Source organism: Micropterus salmoides, unplaced genomic scaffold (genome assembly GCF_014851395.1).
Source record: "Micropterus salmoides isolate LMB-PRFRI ecotype aquatic unplaced genomic scaffold, ASM1485139v1 Ms_hic_scaffold_21, whole genome shotgun sequence".
NCBI lineage: Eukaryota > Metazoa > Chordata > Actinopteri > Centrarchiformes > Centrarchidae > Micropterus > Micropterus salmoides.
The window spans coordinates 9,278,382-9,295,313 of NW_024041262.1; the positions used below are offsets into that span (position 1 = coordinate 9,278,382).

The 16,932-nt window shown below is 40.5% G+C and overlaps 1 protein-coding gene across 2 annotated transcripts in view; it reads left to right on the top strand.

Moving 5' to 3' along the window:
* Positions 1–15,200, top strand: part of snx29 (sorting nexin 29) — a 146,939-nt gene extending 131,739 nt beyond the window's left edge. Inside the window, exons 20-22 of one of the 2 annotated variants that reach the window (XM_038735558.1) lie at positions 1,540–1,679; positions 11,905–11,963; positions 12,062–15,200. In XM_038735558.1, the coding sequence (XP_038591486.1) occupies positions 1,540–1,679; positions 11,905–11,923 (159 nt within the window). In that variant the 3' untranslated portion in view covers positions 11,924–11,963; positions 12,062–15,200. The remainder of the gene's footprint in view (positions 1–1,539; positions 1,680–11,904; positions 11,964–12,061) is intronic. The other variant, XM_038735557.1, reaches the window with a different exon arrangement.
* Positions 15,201–16,932: the final 1,732 nt, after the last annotated feature.

A 16,932-nucleotide genomic window follows, 5' to 3' on the forward strand; every position in this document is an offset into this window, starting at 1 on the left:
ATGGGATTTAGCGGCATTATGGAGAATTCAAAGTGTTGTTTTTAACTACAAACAAACAGTATTTGTACTGATAGAAGGAAAGCTCCGAGGGACAAATCACAGAAGACACAGGAGAGTCTCAGGTCTTTAAGTCACAATATGCAACGTTTTGCCTGGAGGCAGCATGTGTTTTGTGAGAACCACCTTCCTCCCTCTGCACTGGGCAGCTCACACCTTGATACGCGTCAGTCATTTTGATGAGCTATCTAACTTGAAACACCGTTTGGCCCGAGGCTGATGGAAGCAGCACTCTGTTCAACACTGAAGAAACTGACAGTCAACACAACCAGTCTGTTTTAATAAAGTAATGACGTTGAGAATGTTCATCATGTTTTGGAACAGGCCTTTGCTGCTGATTTTACTGCTGATTACTGGTCTTTGGTTTTGTCATGTTTTCCACCATCAGTCTTGGTTCTGCATGTGACTGCTAGCTTCAAGACAGCAACACAGCTGAGTGGACACACTTACAATCAGGATTGTACAGCCAAAACTCCTTGAAAGAAAAATCAGTATCAGCCAAATAAGTGTTGCTGAGAATGGCACGTAGATGATAATGATTTAATAATAATTAATTTTTTTTACGACTTGGATCTTATTTTCATTTATTTTGGTCATCATCATAACTAGTAAAAGTAATGTTGTATTCATCACATTAAATTTACCGACTGTTCTTACTGTACCGTTATTACAATTTTACTCTGCAGTGAGGGATTATTATTGACATGTCAGGTTTGTTCATTTTTAATTTTACCTCCAAAAACTGGAACAGATAGAAACAGTGGACCAAGCGACGAAAATCAGACTCAGCTGTAATAATTACAGATTGCGTTGGCCACTTTGCTATCGTGTTATCATCTTTTAAAGTGACATGGCAAAAATTAACAGTTGCCTACTTACCTACACATCCAGCAGATACAAAGCAACACTGGCATTCATTCTCCATGTTAACTCTCATTATTGCCCTGTTTTGGTGTCCATCAAGTACTGAGGGAAATATCTAGCTCTTTAGCTGCTAAATGCTTCATTATGGTCACCAGCTGGTAACTAACTGTGCCTGTCTCTGCCGTGGATTAGTGGATAGTGGATTTTAGAACTCTTTTGCTGGAAACAGCTGCCTGTTGCATCTGAAAACATTACCGATGGGAGCGGTGAGAGTGAACCAAAGCTGGAAAGTTGTGGGCCGGAAAAACCAAAACAGTTAGCTTAAAGATGCTATAAAGCTGAGGGGAACTGCAGAATTGGGTAATAATGCTTTGTTAGTTCATCACTATGAGCGTACCCTTTCACATTACACATAAGACGTAGTCATGTGATCCATCATTAACATCAAAACATTGATTATAGCCACTTGAATAGATCCTATTAACATGTTATTTTAATGTGATAAAAAGTTGCATGTTGCAGCTTTAACCTGAGCTTTTCCAACCACGATGTTGCCTATAATAACTTTATATTCTCTCTTCTTCCCCGCTGTCTCTCTCTCTCTCTCTCTCTCTGCAGGATGCCAAGTTTGTGGAGGAGAGGAGGAAGCAGCTGCAGGGCTACCTGCGCATGGTGATGAACAAACTGATCCAGACACTGCCTGAGTTCACAGCCCACCCCACCAAAGAGACCCTGCTGTCTCTGCTGCCTTTCTGTCTGTAAGTGGACACACACAGGCATGTTTGATACACCTTCTAAGCTTTTCATGTGAGCATGTGTAGTGTGCGTGGGTGAGAGAGATTCAGCAGAAGGATGCCAGCACATGTGTGCAGGTGCAGGGCTCCTGTCTGTGAAAGACTGCCGCAATGTTACAGAAATTTGAGTGTAGTAAATAGTAACAGTTGGGGAATGTGATAAAGGGAAAGAAATTAGGGAATGTAAATATCTTTTTTAACTTTCTTTTTATATTCAGAGCATGAGATGGAGGTTTTTAGTTGGAGTTTTGCGTGCAGCAAACTACAATATGGTAGAATCCAGATTAATTATATCATTAAAAAATGTATAGCTGCTTTTTAACCCTGCAGACATCTAAGAAGGAAAAACTGCCTGCTAGGTTTGGCAGTAGTTTGTATATATTATACAAATTTAATCTACAAGATTTTCAGTAAGAATTAGCTGCTACAGCTGTTGTGGTAGTCATTGTTGCAGAGTACAGACAGGGAGGATTAATGTCATTGAAAATGCCAAATCCCTTGTAAACAAACTTCAGCGTTTCCCTGCATTTTATTCTCATGCTCATATTCACGCATACAGCGTATATGTTCTCTCACACACACATTCACACACACTCAGACTAGCGAGTGTGAAAGTGCATGATGCCTCAGCTGCCCACCTAACTACCAGGCTACATCTGAAAATGAAATGTTCCAGTCATTTCCTGTCAATATTAACATCAGTTTCCACTTAACTGCGATCAGTCAGCGAGCGTGACCTGTCACACTGGAATGTCATTTCCTCTCTGGAGACATCTGAGTCATCGGGCTAAGGCAACAACCACAACAACAACAACAACATAGCTGACATAGATGTATGCGCTACACTTTGTGGCCTTGTTTAAAGCCACTACGTGATTATAGCCTTATACAAATAACTGGCAATAATCATGGCATAATTTTTACTTGTAGAAAAAAGTCCTGGTCAGTATGTTGCTTTCAGCCCATTCATGTTTCATTTGGTCAAAACAAATTCCTACGTCCTTCCTAGTTTACGTTGGTGTGAAAGCTGTCACTTGAATTCTGGTGCTGACCAAACAACTGGAACAAGACCACCTGAATAGGGGGGCCTCAATCTGGGTCCAAATAAGGCTCTGATGCGGTGGTATTGTATTTGGAAGGCAGAGCAGACCAGTCGCAGTACTGTGTGATAGTAAATATTTGATGTTTCAGTGGATAAACTAAATCCGTCTGCTTATTGTGAGAACTGTCTAGGAAGAGATCTACATAATTGGCCAAGATCTGGTAACCATGGTAACGCATCAGCATGTGATTGCAGGGATTTTCCCAGATACATCAGGAAGGAAAAGAAGTTAATCAGAGGTGTGCTGTTCTTTTGTCCTACTCCGTGCATACCATCTCCCCCATATTATTACAGTACAAGATGCCTCTTCTCAGATCCATTCCCCCCTGTTCTACATTAATTAAGACATGAGAGAAAATCAATGAACTCATAAGCTGCATTACTGTACAGCATGAACTGCTGTCAGCCGTGGTGAGAGAAGTACTAGGATATTTTACTTGAGTAGCACAGTGTAGAATTACTCTGTTACAAGTAAAACGCTTGCAAGTATTAGCATCAAAATATACATAAGTAGTAAAAGTACTCATCAAGCAGAATGGCCCATTTCAAAAACATATTAGTATTATTAACTATGGCTGTATTAATATGTAAGGATTATTTACATTTTATTAGCAGGGTAAAGTTGTGGCTAATTGTAACTAAATAATATGCTGAGGGTTAGCTGAATCTGTAAAATTACATTAGAATTTAGTAGTCGAATATATGTAATAATTTCTACCTGCAAAGTCACTAAATGGAGTGGAGTATTAAATAGCATAAAGTGTACTTAAGTAGGCCTGGGCGAAAAATCGATTGAATGAATTAATTCGAATTTTTTGTTGCGGGCGATTTAAAAAATAAGTAAATCGAGTTTTTGTGTAATAGCACATTTTTGGCTCCCCGGGGTTTCCGTAGTGTTCGTTTCCCATAGCGACAACATCATACACTAAACAGCAACAGCAAGCGACAAAATGGCTACCGGTGAGAGCGGGAAGTTTGTTCCCAAGAAAGGAATAAAGTCATCTGTTGTTTGGAACTGGTATGGGTTTGCTGCGACAGATGTGGAACAACAGACACCACGCTGCAACATTTGCCTAAAGCCTATCGCAGTGAAAGGCAGCAGCACCACAAACCTATTCCAACACCTGAAACAGAGACATCCAGCCGAATATGAAAAATGCCAGTCTCTCCGCGATGAACAAAGCCGCACTGACCAACAAACCTTATTGCTTTCCTTAAGTAGGGGGGGAAATCGGAAAAAATCGTAAATTGAATTAAAGTAAATAAAATCGGAGATTTTATTTTTAGGCCATATCGCCCAGCCCTATACTTAAGTAATTAAGTAATTGGGTAAATGTACTTTGCTGGCTGTCTTTTTTTTTTGTGTTGTTTAAATAGGCTGGGACAAACCTGTTTTTAGCCATAGTAGCAGTGTGGCTTAAGGGATGGCAGTGTTGTTCCACCACTTTGGTCCAGACTGAAATATCAACTATTTGATGGATTGTTATGAAATTTGGTACGGTTATTCCTGGGGCCTAGAGAATGAATCCTTATGACTTGGATGATTAGGTTTAGTGACTTTACTCATTAGTGCCACCATCAGGTTGACATATATGATTTTTAGTAAAATTGTCTGGTAACTGTTGGATTGATTGCCATTAAATTTGGTACAGAAAATGAAAAGACTTTGTTTTAGCCTCTGTTTCACTGATGTTTTCCATCACAGAGGGAAACTTTTAAAGGTCCAGTGTGTAAGTTTTAGCGACATCTAGTGGTGAAGGTTGCGAATTGCAACCATCGCCTTACAGTGCATTCACATGCTCCTCAGATGGTCCCATTTCCAGACTTCAGTGTGTGTTCATGTGCTCTTAAGTCAGAATGTGAAATCAACATGGACACTACAAAGATGCGTTGGATTAGCATTAACAACACATATAAACAACACGCAGACATCTAGTTCACTCTACATGAACAGCAAATTAACCATATTTGAAATTACGTGTTTGCAAAATATGTATAGGCAATTTGTGATTTTGCACGAATCAGAGTTCTGTATACTTCTTTATGTCCAGTGTACACTTTATTTCCCTTTTTGTAATAAAGATTTAAAAAGGAAAAAAAGCTGTTGATTATTCTGATACCACATGAATGCACCGCTCATCCCTCCCTTTTCAAGGCGCAGGAGAAGCTGTGGTGGCCGACACACTCTGTCGGCTCTTGTGCTAAATAATACATGTGGGCCAATATTTTTCTTATTTCTAATAAACCAGTCGACTACTACTACTAGTACTAGTATTACTAGTACTACTAACGTTACCACTACTTCATCTTCTTCTTAAATTATTGGATTTAAGAGGTGTAATCCATACAATGAAAGTTTGAGATTTAGATCATTTCTTGTGGGAATTTGTGGACAGAGGTGAAGGCTACACCACTGTACTCTCAGTTTGTAACTGATGTTCTCAACATTGGACAAGTAGATAGTAATAAAATACAGCTACCAGTTACCATCTATAAATTGAGCTAATGTCAAGTTACATAGAGCCAAAAGACAGCCTAACTTACTGTAGAAGCTTTCCTGCTCAGCTGCGCAGTTTGAAGCGGAGCATAGATGTTAACTAGCGCAGACAGGCTTCACTTTTCCTGCAGGTGGGAAACAACAGACTTTTCTTGGTCTTGAGAAGCTAACACACTGTAACCGACACTGTACATTTACTGCCAGAATATTTTTTCTCTGCTCTCGTTCACCGTCACTTTCTGCCGCTCGGACAATCAAACAATCGCTACGCACCTCCCCATTCCTTACAGGAGTTACGCTGCTCTTATAACAGCATCTGTCACGTATATGTTTTGTATGAATGATGATGAGAGGAAGCTAGCCAAGCACTGAGTGTGTATTCTATTATTATTGTACATTTGTAGTACATAGTTTAATGATCGTGGGAAATTTTAGTAGCGGCGGTCATGATTCAGCAGCGGCGCACCGCTGCTCCTGAATGCATGTAGGGGAAACACTGGAGTTTGATATGTTTTAATCCATATGTAGGTGTATTGTTGCACAGTTAATGCATGTGTTTGTGAATTCCCACATATGTACTAATTATGCCTGACTTTTATCCCACAACCATAGCAGGTTAACCATCACAACCAGGTGATGGTGGCCAGAATTGATGTTATGGGTAAAATGTCTTTGGCTGTGTGACCCAAAAAGTCACCTCAGAAAAGGTAGGCATTAGAGTTGAGATGATGCAACAAAGGAAAACCACAGTAACCGCAGAGAAAGTCAATCCAAACACCATGTTAATATGTTTGCGCAACAACATCATGTAACTTGTTGCACAGAGCCTGCAAACATGCCTGCATTTGATGAAACTTTATGGTGACAGCTAATAGAGAGTTGATAGTAAAGGACTTGTACTTGCATATGCAGGTCTGTCTTGGCCTGCTGTGATCCAGGTTGACGCTGGCATTCTCACTACCATTACTCAATGGAATTGCAGCTGGCATTGTATCAACACCAATCAGCATACCATAATATACTGGGCTCATTGTGTGTAAAGGCATACATGTATGCTCTAGTTTTTGCCAATGCTGCTCTGAGGTCTGCCAGTGTTGTTATGATATTTGATGCTTTAACATGATGTTACTGTCTAATCTGAACTCCATAACAGCCTGTTCAGTTGGCATGATCAAACTTGTGCCGCTCTAACTTCTTCAGTGAGGGATGAAAGCCCAATTAGTCTGCTCATTAACTTGATGAGGAGGGGGAGGGAAGGAACATGGAAAGGATGCAGAGGTAAGCAAGAATACTGTTTGGCCCTGAATGGAAACCATACGTAGCTTGATTATGTAACAACCGTGACTGATGTAAATTAAAGGAGACCTATTATACTTCTTTTCCATTCCTATATTGTAGTTATGTGACTCTTTTTTTTTTTCTTATTCTGATTCTTCATGTATGGCTTCATTTCAGCCTCTGTCTGAACAGGCTGTAGATGCTCCTGCCTCTTTAAGGCCCCCCCTCTCAAAGCCCACTGTCTTCGGATTGGCCAAGACCTGAAACATGTTACCAGGCTGTTGTTGCTGGGCGTAACAGGCAGAATGAGCGTTGCCGTGCCGTTAGTGTGGGAGCACATGATCGAACACCGGCTCCGTCCATTGGTAGAAAAAGCAGTTGAAAACAGAGCGTTCAGAACAGGAGGAAACCAGAGGTTTTTGCTCACAGGGATTTCTTATAAATGCTTTAACCTAATTTTTTGAAGCTTTGGCCATGGTTAACGCGAACATTCAACATTATAACATTGTAGATAAGTCATAAAATGTGGAAAGGCATAGTAGGTCTCCTTTAAGACAAAGTTCATAAATAGAGGTCCCAAACAGTAGCCAGCACAAACAAATAAAGGCCTGTCACTAATATAGCAATCCACTGTATAAATGGATTTTAATGGAGTGGACACTTTCTCAGATTGTTCACTTTACTATGAACATGACCAAATGAATCAATGCCTACTAACTAGCAATGCTACATTATGTGTGTACAGCTGGTTTTCCTCCAGACATTCATGATGTCACCGTATTTTGTTGCTGGAAGATTTGTGACCCATAAAAAGCCTAAATAAGGGTGGAGAGATTCAAATGTGAGATGACAGATGTTCGGTCGTTCGGATTGAAAGAATTTTAAGCCGGTGGAAAATGACAGGAAGCAGTTTAGTGAGAAAAATGAAGAGGAATGGGACAGAGGAGGATGGAGGCAAAGAGAGCTTGTCTGGGGTCTGAGGAGGAGACAGAGGAAAAAGGAAAAGTTGAAGAGAGAACAGAGGGGGGAAACAGATTGGGGTTCAGCACTCCAGATGTCCTGCTGAGGCACTTGGTGCTCAAAGGCCAGATGGATCTCAAAACTCCTTAATGATGCTGCACTGACCTAAATGCCTCATGAAAATAGGATGTAGTAACTGGCAGTGTTTCAGTGACAACATTCTGGACTCCCCAAAAAAGTTACTACTTTCCTTTAAATATCAGCTTGAAGTTGAGTCATTCAAAAACTATACTCCATGCTAATTACCTGGTTTGATTTTGTCATAATTAGCCACTCAGATTGATGTGTGTTGGCAGAAAACTTACTTGAACATTTCCCACTGCTTTCACTTAGCAGAAGTTTGACAAAAGCACTGACACCAAACATTGCTATTTGATCACACTATGGTGTGGCACCTGGCTTTTTAAAGAGAATCGGATATGACACTTTAAGTCGTGTTATGCCCAAAACACATATGATTAATTAAGAGACTAAATACAATCCCTTTGTGCTGCAAATTTGAGGTTAACGTGCCCTACATACCAACCCGTTGCCATCTCGGGCATCATATACCAACTCTTTGAGACAGCGTAGTTATTTTACACAAAAGGTACCCTTCAGCATACGTATGAAACGCTGCAGTTTTTACAGTGTGTTGCAACTCAAAGGAGGCTAACAATGTCTGCTAGCCTATCGACATGTATATATTCACTGACTTAGGTTTAGGCACAAACTTCTGTAACAGTTAAGGTTAGGGTAAGGCAGTGTCAACGCCTTAAACACAAACTTCGCTAGCTAGCTTACTTGTTAGCCTCAAGGCATAATATACAGATGTGGCTGGAGGCGCTGTTGAGCGACTATTCCCACTCGAGCGATGCCAGTGCCGCTCTTCACCAGCAGCAGCATAATATTGTTTGACACTGGGGTGGCAAGCTAGCCAACAAAGCTAGACAGCAACAAACGCAAGAGCACTTACGGTAACAGTACCATTGTGTTATCTAGTCAGCAATTTATAGCTAGCGTCTAAAGCTCTGGCTGTGAAACTACTTGCTGATTTTGCTCGTGTCGACAACTTTGCTAACACAGGCAAACATCAAGCAATCGCAACAACACAAGACACAGCAAGCCAGCTAATAATGGCAAGAAGGCCAGCTGTCCTTGCGTAATCAGCTCTTTCAGCTCATGCCAACAAGTCAAAGCCAGTCCAGTATTTTACTCTTTTCCCGTTCTCTTGCTCGGTCACACTCTCTTTTTCTCTTCCTTACTTCCTCCACATCATCTTCTTCACCTTCTTCACAGCCTCTGGCATGATATCCATATTGAGAATACCAAGCTAGCTTCTTCTAAAGAACTTTCATTGCACTTTCCAGTTGTTGGCTTCTTCTTATAGCTTGGTTGCTGTCGTGTTAGTGCCATAAACCATTACGCTGTTGTCACGAAACGTTGTTCATGCACGGGACTCCATTGTTACATAGTGCCAAACATCAGCGCCCAGGCCTGGAGTGGCCCTATTTCAAGTCAGTTTTGAAGATGTTCAAGATGATCAAGCCTTTTTATTTAACACTAATATGTAATTTATATTTTAGTAACAGGCCTGCAGCCACAGCAGTGTTCATGTTTTTGCTTGATGGCCAACACAATGACCTGTACACATCTCTTTGTGCCTCTCCACGCTCACTTTTTTGGACTCTCATGCCGCAATTGTCCTCACCTGTCTTGAACAGCAACGTGATCACACCTCTCCTTAGATTTTCCACCACTTAGTATGCAGCTGGACCTCAGCACTATTATGTTTTAATCCGAACACAAAGTACACACACACTCATTCTGGGTTCTCGGTTTATTGACCTGCTGCCTCAGAAATAAAGTGCCTGTGTGCTTGTAAACAAAGCTTGTATTGTGTGATGCCTATTTATGTCTACTTTTATTTTTATCTTTTTTAGTGTTTTATACTGATTGTTGTAATGCAATTTTTTTACCTGCATTTAGAAGTACTACACAAATAAAGTTATTTTTATTAGTAGTAATAGTAGTAGTGCTAGTAGTGTGTGTGCGTGTGTCTTGATGCATTATTGTTTGTGTATGTCATTACTGTAATTATGCCAAGTTTCAGTCAAATTATTAATATTCCTATAGTGCCTGGGAAAGTTATTATCCCGCACAAGTCAATATCATGTCCAAATGGGGCACAATCACATGCTGAGAGCCAGGGAAAAAAAATCTATAAGCCTATAATTAATTTAGTATATTTAGCTACTTTACCCAGTTTGATATGAATAAATGAGATAGCTTGCAGTTTCAACTCTGCATACTGCCCCCAATTTGGTATGATTTCTGCTGATATAACTCCCCATTGCATCACTGTTTGACCAACCTTGGTCAAATTCAAATTGTGTGACTGCGCTTGATTGAGGTTGCCTGGTGCAGTGGAGATATGGGAACACGTGGTACATGAGCCACTGCTAAATGTACATTTTGTGCCAGAGGAAAAGAAATCATCTTCACCATATTAACTAAGTTCAGGCTGTTCTGAGATTGGCTGGTCACACCGTCCCCCGGAGCAGTTTGATCTTTATGGTTACGATGGGGATATTTGCAGCCATACATTTTTCATACTAAAGTTTGAATCTTGGCTTGTGCTTTGAGCGGTGCTGTAACTGTCCATGTCTCCGCCTACTTTAACATGACAGAGCCTCCCTGCCCTCTTAGTGTTCTGCTTTTTAGCCCCTGCTGCTGCACATGCCAGCATATGGCTCGCTTTTAGCCAAAGCACCTCACCATGAGTGCATTTATTTTTGGCACGTGTTGTCTGTGGGGGAATCAAACTCCTAACACAAAACCACCCAGATGCCCTGATAACCTTAATTACAGCTGTATAGCAGCTTGGGCGCGTCATTAAAGAGGCCAGTTCAAAATCAAAAGGGAAATGACCTCTGCCTCTTCACTGTTTTTTAATATTTATTGAAAATCCCTTTGTCAAAGAAGCACTTGACCTCACCGCTCCTATTACAGAATCACTACTTCATCAGAAGCAGCAGGTGAGAGTCACTGTTTTGGGGGTGAAATGCTTCAGAGGAACAGAATGAGATAGGATTTTACTCCAATCATGAAGTCTTCCTGCTTTTCATTTCCTTCCTTTGACAAGTGCCTCTCATTCATCGTCATTGTTATCAGACTTTGTGAGACTCACGGATTATGGGTGTTGTGAAGATGGTCGTCAGGGAAACTAGGACAATGATGTCATCAAGTGTCCCAGATTATTTCCTCCAGAGAAGTCGAAAAATCATCATAAGATCAGAAATTATTATTGTTTTTGTCTGTGCTAGAAGCTGCAGTCATAAGCAACATGCTTATGACTGCTAACTAGTTTACCGCCTACAGTAGTAACCTAACGTTATTTCCAAGATCAACTACTAGCCTTTGGGATTACAAGATAAAAGATGCCCCTTTCAAGAGTAGCACGTCCGCTGTGTAGTATTTCCCCACTGTGTAGAAGCCGAGCCTGCTAATCAAGTTTATTAGGCTACGTTAGCGGCTCTGTTCTGCTCTGTATTAGATTTGGGGAAGTAAACACTCCAGCAACACCAGCCAGCATTCCTCATGGATTGAGTTCAATTAGACCTCATCTTACAAGCCTTTTCTGTACAAAAAAAATACACTTTCTAAAAAATTAACAAATATGTAAGCTATGCAGCCAAATATAAATAAATAAGTAACAATCTGATCTTAGGTTCCTTCTTCTCATTCTCATAGTACTAGTACTAGCACTACAAAGCAAAAACACGTCTGTCCATGTCCCCTATGTTAATCATCAACTGGTTAGGACGCTGACTTTTTCCCTGAGACATTTAGCTTTGAAGATAATATCACATAATGTAACCATCAAGTATATATTTCAGACCCCTTTCACAGGATTCACAGGATTTTTCAGCTGGAAACATTAAAATGTTAAATGGAGACGGCATTTTCAACCAACTCATGGAGCTAACTTTAGCTTGGTTAGTCAACTAGCTATAACTGATGAAATAAAATAAGTCCCTGTTGCTGGCTAATAATGAGATGCCTGCTTTTGTCAACTACTGTCTGAAATTAAGGAGTCACTGTTTTAAAAAGAATTTTGAGTGGTAAATCTGCCATCGTCATTGTAACTTATAAAAAGCTTGGCAGGCATGGAAATAGTAACTAAAGGGAGGCGAACAGTCAATTAGATACTTTTCCATGTTGCTACTTTATTAGCAAAATGTAATAAAGATTCATGGTTTGATTCATGAAAGCTTCTCCATTTGCTCTTTTGTCTCGTCTGGTTTTCCAAGAAAAAGTCCTCTGGCATGAGCGGAGAAATGCACTTAAGCCTCCAGATGCAGCATCAGTGGTTTGTTTGAATAATAAACTTGTTAATAAACTTTACCAGATGTTCATTTAAACGTCATGGCTCTGTTAATTTCCTTCCTGCTGTCTCCTCTCATCCAGAGACACACCCCAGGCCAACGATGGTGGAGCCAAGACGCCCCGGTCCAAAACTTCATCCCGCTTATCCAGACTGGGCCGCAGCCGCAACCAGGAAGGCAGACCTGAACCACAGAGTGGCGACCTCTAACCCCAGAGCCTTTGAACTAATAATCTCTTACTGTAGAGGCTGAGGATGACGATGTTCCCGTGTCCACCCTGAACTGTGGAACAGGGGCTCACCGTGTGTGAGGGCGATCTAACGGACCTTTGGAGCCTTACAGACAAAAAGGAGGAGGGGGGTGGATGCGTTCACCTCTTACCTCACTGAGAGACCAAACGGCTCTGTAAACATGCACATGAACTAGCCTGGACTGCTCTCTCTAATCTCAAACACAATGAGATGATGGGGACATGTTTGTTTTTTGTTTTTTCTTACTCTGCTCAGTTTTGTAGTGAAATTGTATCACGGTCACAGTGCCTACAGTGTTTTGTAGCTGCTCTCCTGCTCTGGATATGGAGGGAAGGGTGTGTAGAGAGGTGGAGAAGGGGTAAATTAAAGCAGTCACTTGGGTAATGAATGTTGTTTTTCAGCTTATGTGTCAGCATTACAGTGCCATTATATTTTAGATGACGATGATTCACAATCTCTGGCGTGGACCACCGGGCAATGGGCATTCCTTTTTCCACCTTCTGTTATTATTATTATGGTTATTACAGATGCTCTGTTGAAAGTGTAAGATATCTTAATGTCACCAGGGATGCAGCAGTTATCAAAATATATTTTAAATTCCACGCAATGATGATATTAAAGGATTAGGGGTAAGAACCACTGATAAAATCATAATCTCTTAGGCGCTCTATGGTTGTTGATGTGGGGAGGTGAGTTGAATCTTATATTTCGATTTTCTTGAAAAAGCAAGAACCTGATGTTTTCTTTAGACCCTTCACCTTGACAAAAAAAAACTGCAACACCCTTCCCTATATATCTCAAAATATAGTACTGAATTCTTACAACTCATTGCACCATTAATAACTACAAGAAGCAAAGCATAAATAATTTAAGATAGTGTACTCTAATTTAAATGCTATTTTTTTAATGGAAACAGTGACAGGAGGATTGTTCCATATGGAAAAGCGCACCTTTATGGCCCGCTATGAACACTAAAGCCAACTATTTAATCCTGTTTGCTTTTTATCATTAAAGAAACCTTGCAAGAAAATGCTTAAATATAAATTTATAAAAGAACATTTATAAAAGGGTATATAATGTTCTCCCAACCCTCATGTTCCTAACCCCTTTTCCTTTAATAATTTTTGGAAAGTCCCTTAAAAGTTCATAAATAGGCATACATTCTCCTCAAAATCACTGTTTAAACATTGTTTAAGTAATGTGTCTTAGCAGTATTTAATGCAGCGTTATGTTGCAAATGAATGTTTTAATGATGACTAAACACTTGAAGAAAAGCTGCTTGTTAGAGTGCAAGGAAAGGGCTGCTGAGCATCAAGTGTGTGTAAAACAGAAGCTCATACATATGTATGGATCACCCAGGAGTAGTCAGAGACTATGTTCAAACGAGGACTGATTGTATTGGAAGGGTTTCAGAAAACTTGAATCGAAGGGTCGGCTTGCAAAATGGTTAACACTGTTCATCGTCTATGAGGGGAGATGAACAAACAAGGGTTTTGGGTTTTAATTAAGTTGTTGTTCTAACACAAAAGTGACCCTCACAAGTATCCAACTACTGGTAAACACTGGAGAGTGTTGTTAGGAAATTCTCACAGGGATGCCATCAAATAAAAGTTTCTGTCAGACTTCTATGAGACCTTTTACAGAGACTCTGTCTCGGGTCAACATGTAAAACATCAGCATGGGAAAGAAAATAAGATAGATACTGTCTAAAGTTTTTAATGAATTGTTTTCACATGTTGTCATTCTGTTTTTTCCTAAGTCTGTCAGAAACATGGATATCTTATGATATGGATATTTTATTAAAGACTATTCTCTGCTGTGATAAAGTGAAACAGTAGAATTGGTGACATTTTAAGTGTAGCACTGCCTTTTTATGCATTGAAAAATGAGCCCACAGCATCTTACTATATCCTGTACCTCTGACGAACAACACTGTCGCATAGACTCTATTATAACAAGTAGCCTTTTCATAGACATCTCTTACAGTGACGGTTGGGGTCAGTTTGTCCCTGGGACCATTGGTGGGTCTAACCTCTCTGCACAAATATCCATATTGTATGTGTGGTAATGTACAGTAATTATGCACAGTGGAGTTTTTGACCACTAAAAGCGCCTTGGAGCGATGTTTATATGTGTGGGTCACCATTTTGATTGGGTTGGAATACGTTCCACGAGCACCGGGGTGAGGTTATACACAGTCCTGTAGCTTATTTCATGTTAGTCTGCAAAAAGACAGTTGGTGGTGGCAACGCTTTACAAAGCGTTGCAATGCGCCAACAAAGAAGGGAAGAAGATGGCTGCCAGCTAGCAAACATGGATGTTAACGATGCACATACTACAAAATGAGCTTTGCAAAAGTTTCATTTGAAGGAAATGCATTCAGCGCATGTGTTAAACTTTGATGTGTTTTGGTAAGTAATACTGAATTTGAAATGAACTTTTGTTTGATTCGATAGGGCACCTTTAAGCCGGAGACTTCTTGTTCCAGACAATTGAAGACGGTGCTGATCTTTTCTCTTATAGTTGCTAAGCACCTATTCAAAACTAGTTTGAATCAGGACTTTTTGCTAAAAGTCAAACTGTTGTTTCTTCTGTGGCTTGGAAGCTCTACATGCTTTTAAAAAAAGAGGCCAGTGCTGTACAGAGAGCTCCTGGTGGACATGCAAGTAGGCTCCTCTATCTTGGGGAATAGAAGTTTTCATGATATGATCTCAAACATCAATATTAATTGAAGTGGCTCCATCTAAACTGAATCTGACTCTGCTTAGAGGCTGGTCATCAGAGCGATGACGAGCAACAGGAGTTGGTTTAGTTCATTGAGATACAGCAGAAGTGTTCTCTTGCAGTATGCCATCTCTGTTCCTGTGTACTTTTCTGTCCTTGCCTTAGTCAGCAGTCAGGCCTTATCTATCAGTGTCACAGCAAAGAGGGGATGAACAATAAAGTACAGTGTCTACAGTACAATACAAACACCTCTGTGTCAGTGTTGTCATTGTTAACCTTGTTGCTTGCATCTGTGGATGAAGGTCAATACACAATTTAATGCCTGTCAGCATACATTTCTGCGTTAATGCATTTGTAGGTACCTCCCGTAGATGTGTATAGTGTTATTTGAATACAAACCGAAGGTGTGTGCTAAAGCGAGAATGTGTTTATATGGCGAGGTGAACGCATCAATGCCTGCATTATATTCTGCATATGAACTGTCTGCATAAATGGATGGACAGATACTGCGAATTCCATCAGAGCATCTGCGTCCCCCTCCGTGCATCTGTTTTGCTTGTCGAATGGTTATTTAACCATCACTGCTTCACTAATGCAGTCTTTGAGCTATTATTCAAACCACCCAGCCATTTTGGGAAAGACCGTATTTTTCTGTGCTTGGTATGCTCTGCCGAGACGGTGGACAGAAGAATGGCGAGGATGGATAACAAAATGCTCATTGTTCATTCACCAGAAAATTGGTTACAGGCCTATTTAGGATGTGGACTGTTGCTTTTGGCAAAGTTCGACATCACTCTCACACATACACACACACACACACATGCATGCAACTGGCTGCATGCAAGCCAAATGCTGACATAACACATCACCTGCAGTGTTTCTATTGTTTTAATAGAATAGAATAGCCTGGCTTGGCTTTGACATTTATCAGTTAGAAAACAGCTAAAACATAACTGACTTCCCTTCACTGCCTGTATATAACTCTTATGATAAGTCTTGCAGTTTTGGTAGATATGGTGTGTAAGAGGAGACAGGAGGATCAAGATGGAGGTCACACATGGGGGGACAAGTCTGACTCCTAATCAGCCAATTATTGCAGAATGCCTGGGAGACGGTACAGGAAACGTAACGGTGCAAGGGTGAATTAGTTTTTTTGTAACACTTTGGAACTTTTCCGTCCCACATGTTACCCATAAAATCAAACCGCCTACATCAAGAGCGGGCAGTCGTAAGCCAGAAGGAGGAAATCGCGTTGCATGGCCGAGTCCAGTTCTGTGGCTGCAGGTGAGTCCAACCTCTTTCTCTCAGGCCAGGACTCATTCACGAGAGACAAACACACAGGGCTCGTAGGTTGTGAGCACATCAGCTGGAAGGTAAGCCATGTTTTCCAATGTCCAGCAGTAGTCTGCTTAGCACAAATTCATGTCTGTAATTACAACAGCTGTAATAATAAAACGGCCTCTTACAAAAGACTAATTCCATGTTGCATTTAATTTACTTCAGATACTGAAGTAAAATGGTATGCAGGTGCCGTGAATTCAGACTTCCAGGCAGTGCTTCCTCTGAGTCAGTGTTGCCTTGATTAAACCTATGTAATACATTTAAGGTTATGCAGTTAAGATTAAAGTAAATGCCATAGAGGCAGTTTGGGTATCCTGTTGACTGAGGCATAATATGTGTACAGCCTACTACTGTATATTCCCACACTGACATGCGTAAGGTGTAAATCATGTCCTCAAGCTGCTTGATAGATTGTATTTGTGTTTTTTTTCAACCACAATAACACCAACAATTATAGCAACAAATGTATGAGTTTAACAAATTTGCATGCATATTTGTATGTGTCTTTATAAAGAGAGCTCCAGGAGGTCTTAGGTTGTTTAAGAGTAGATCCCAAATGAATGTGGTAGAGAAAGAGGTGAGCACTTTCTGTTTTGGAATGACAAAAGCAATACGTATAATTTAGGTGAGATAGTTT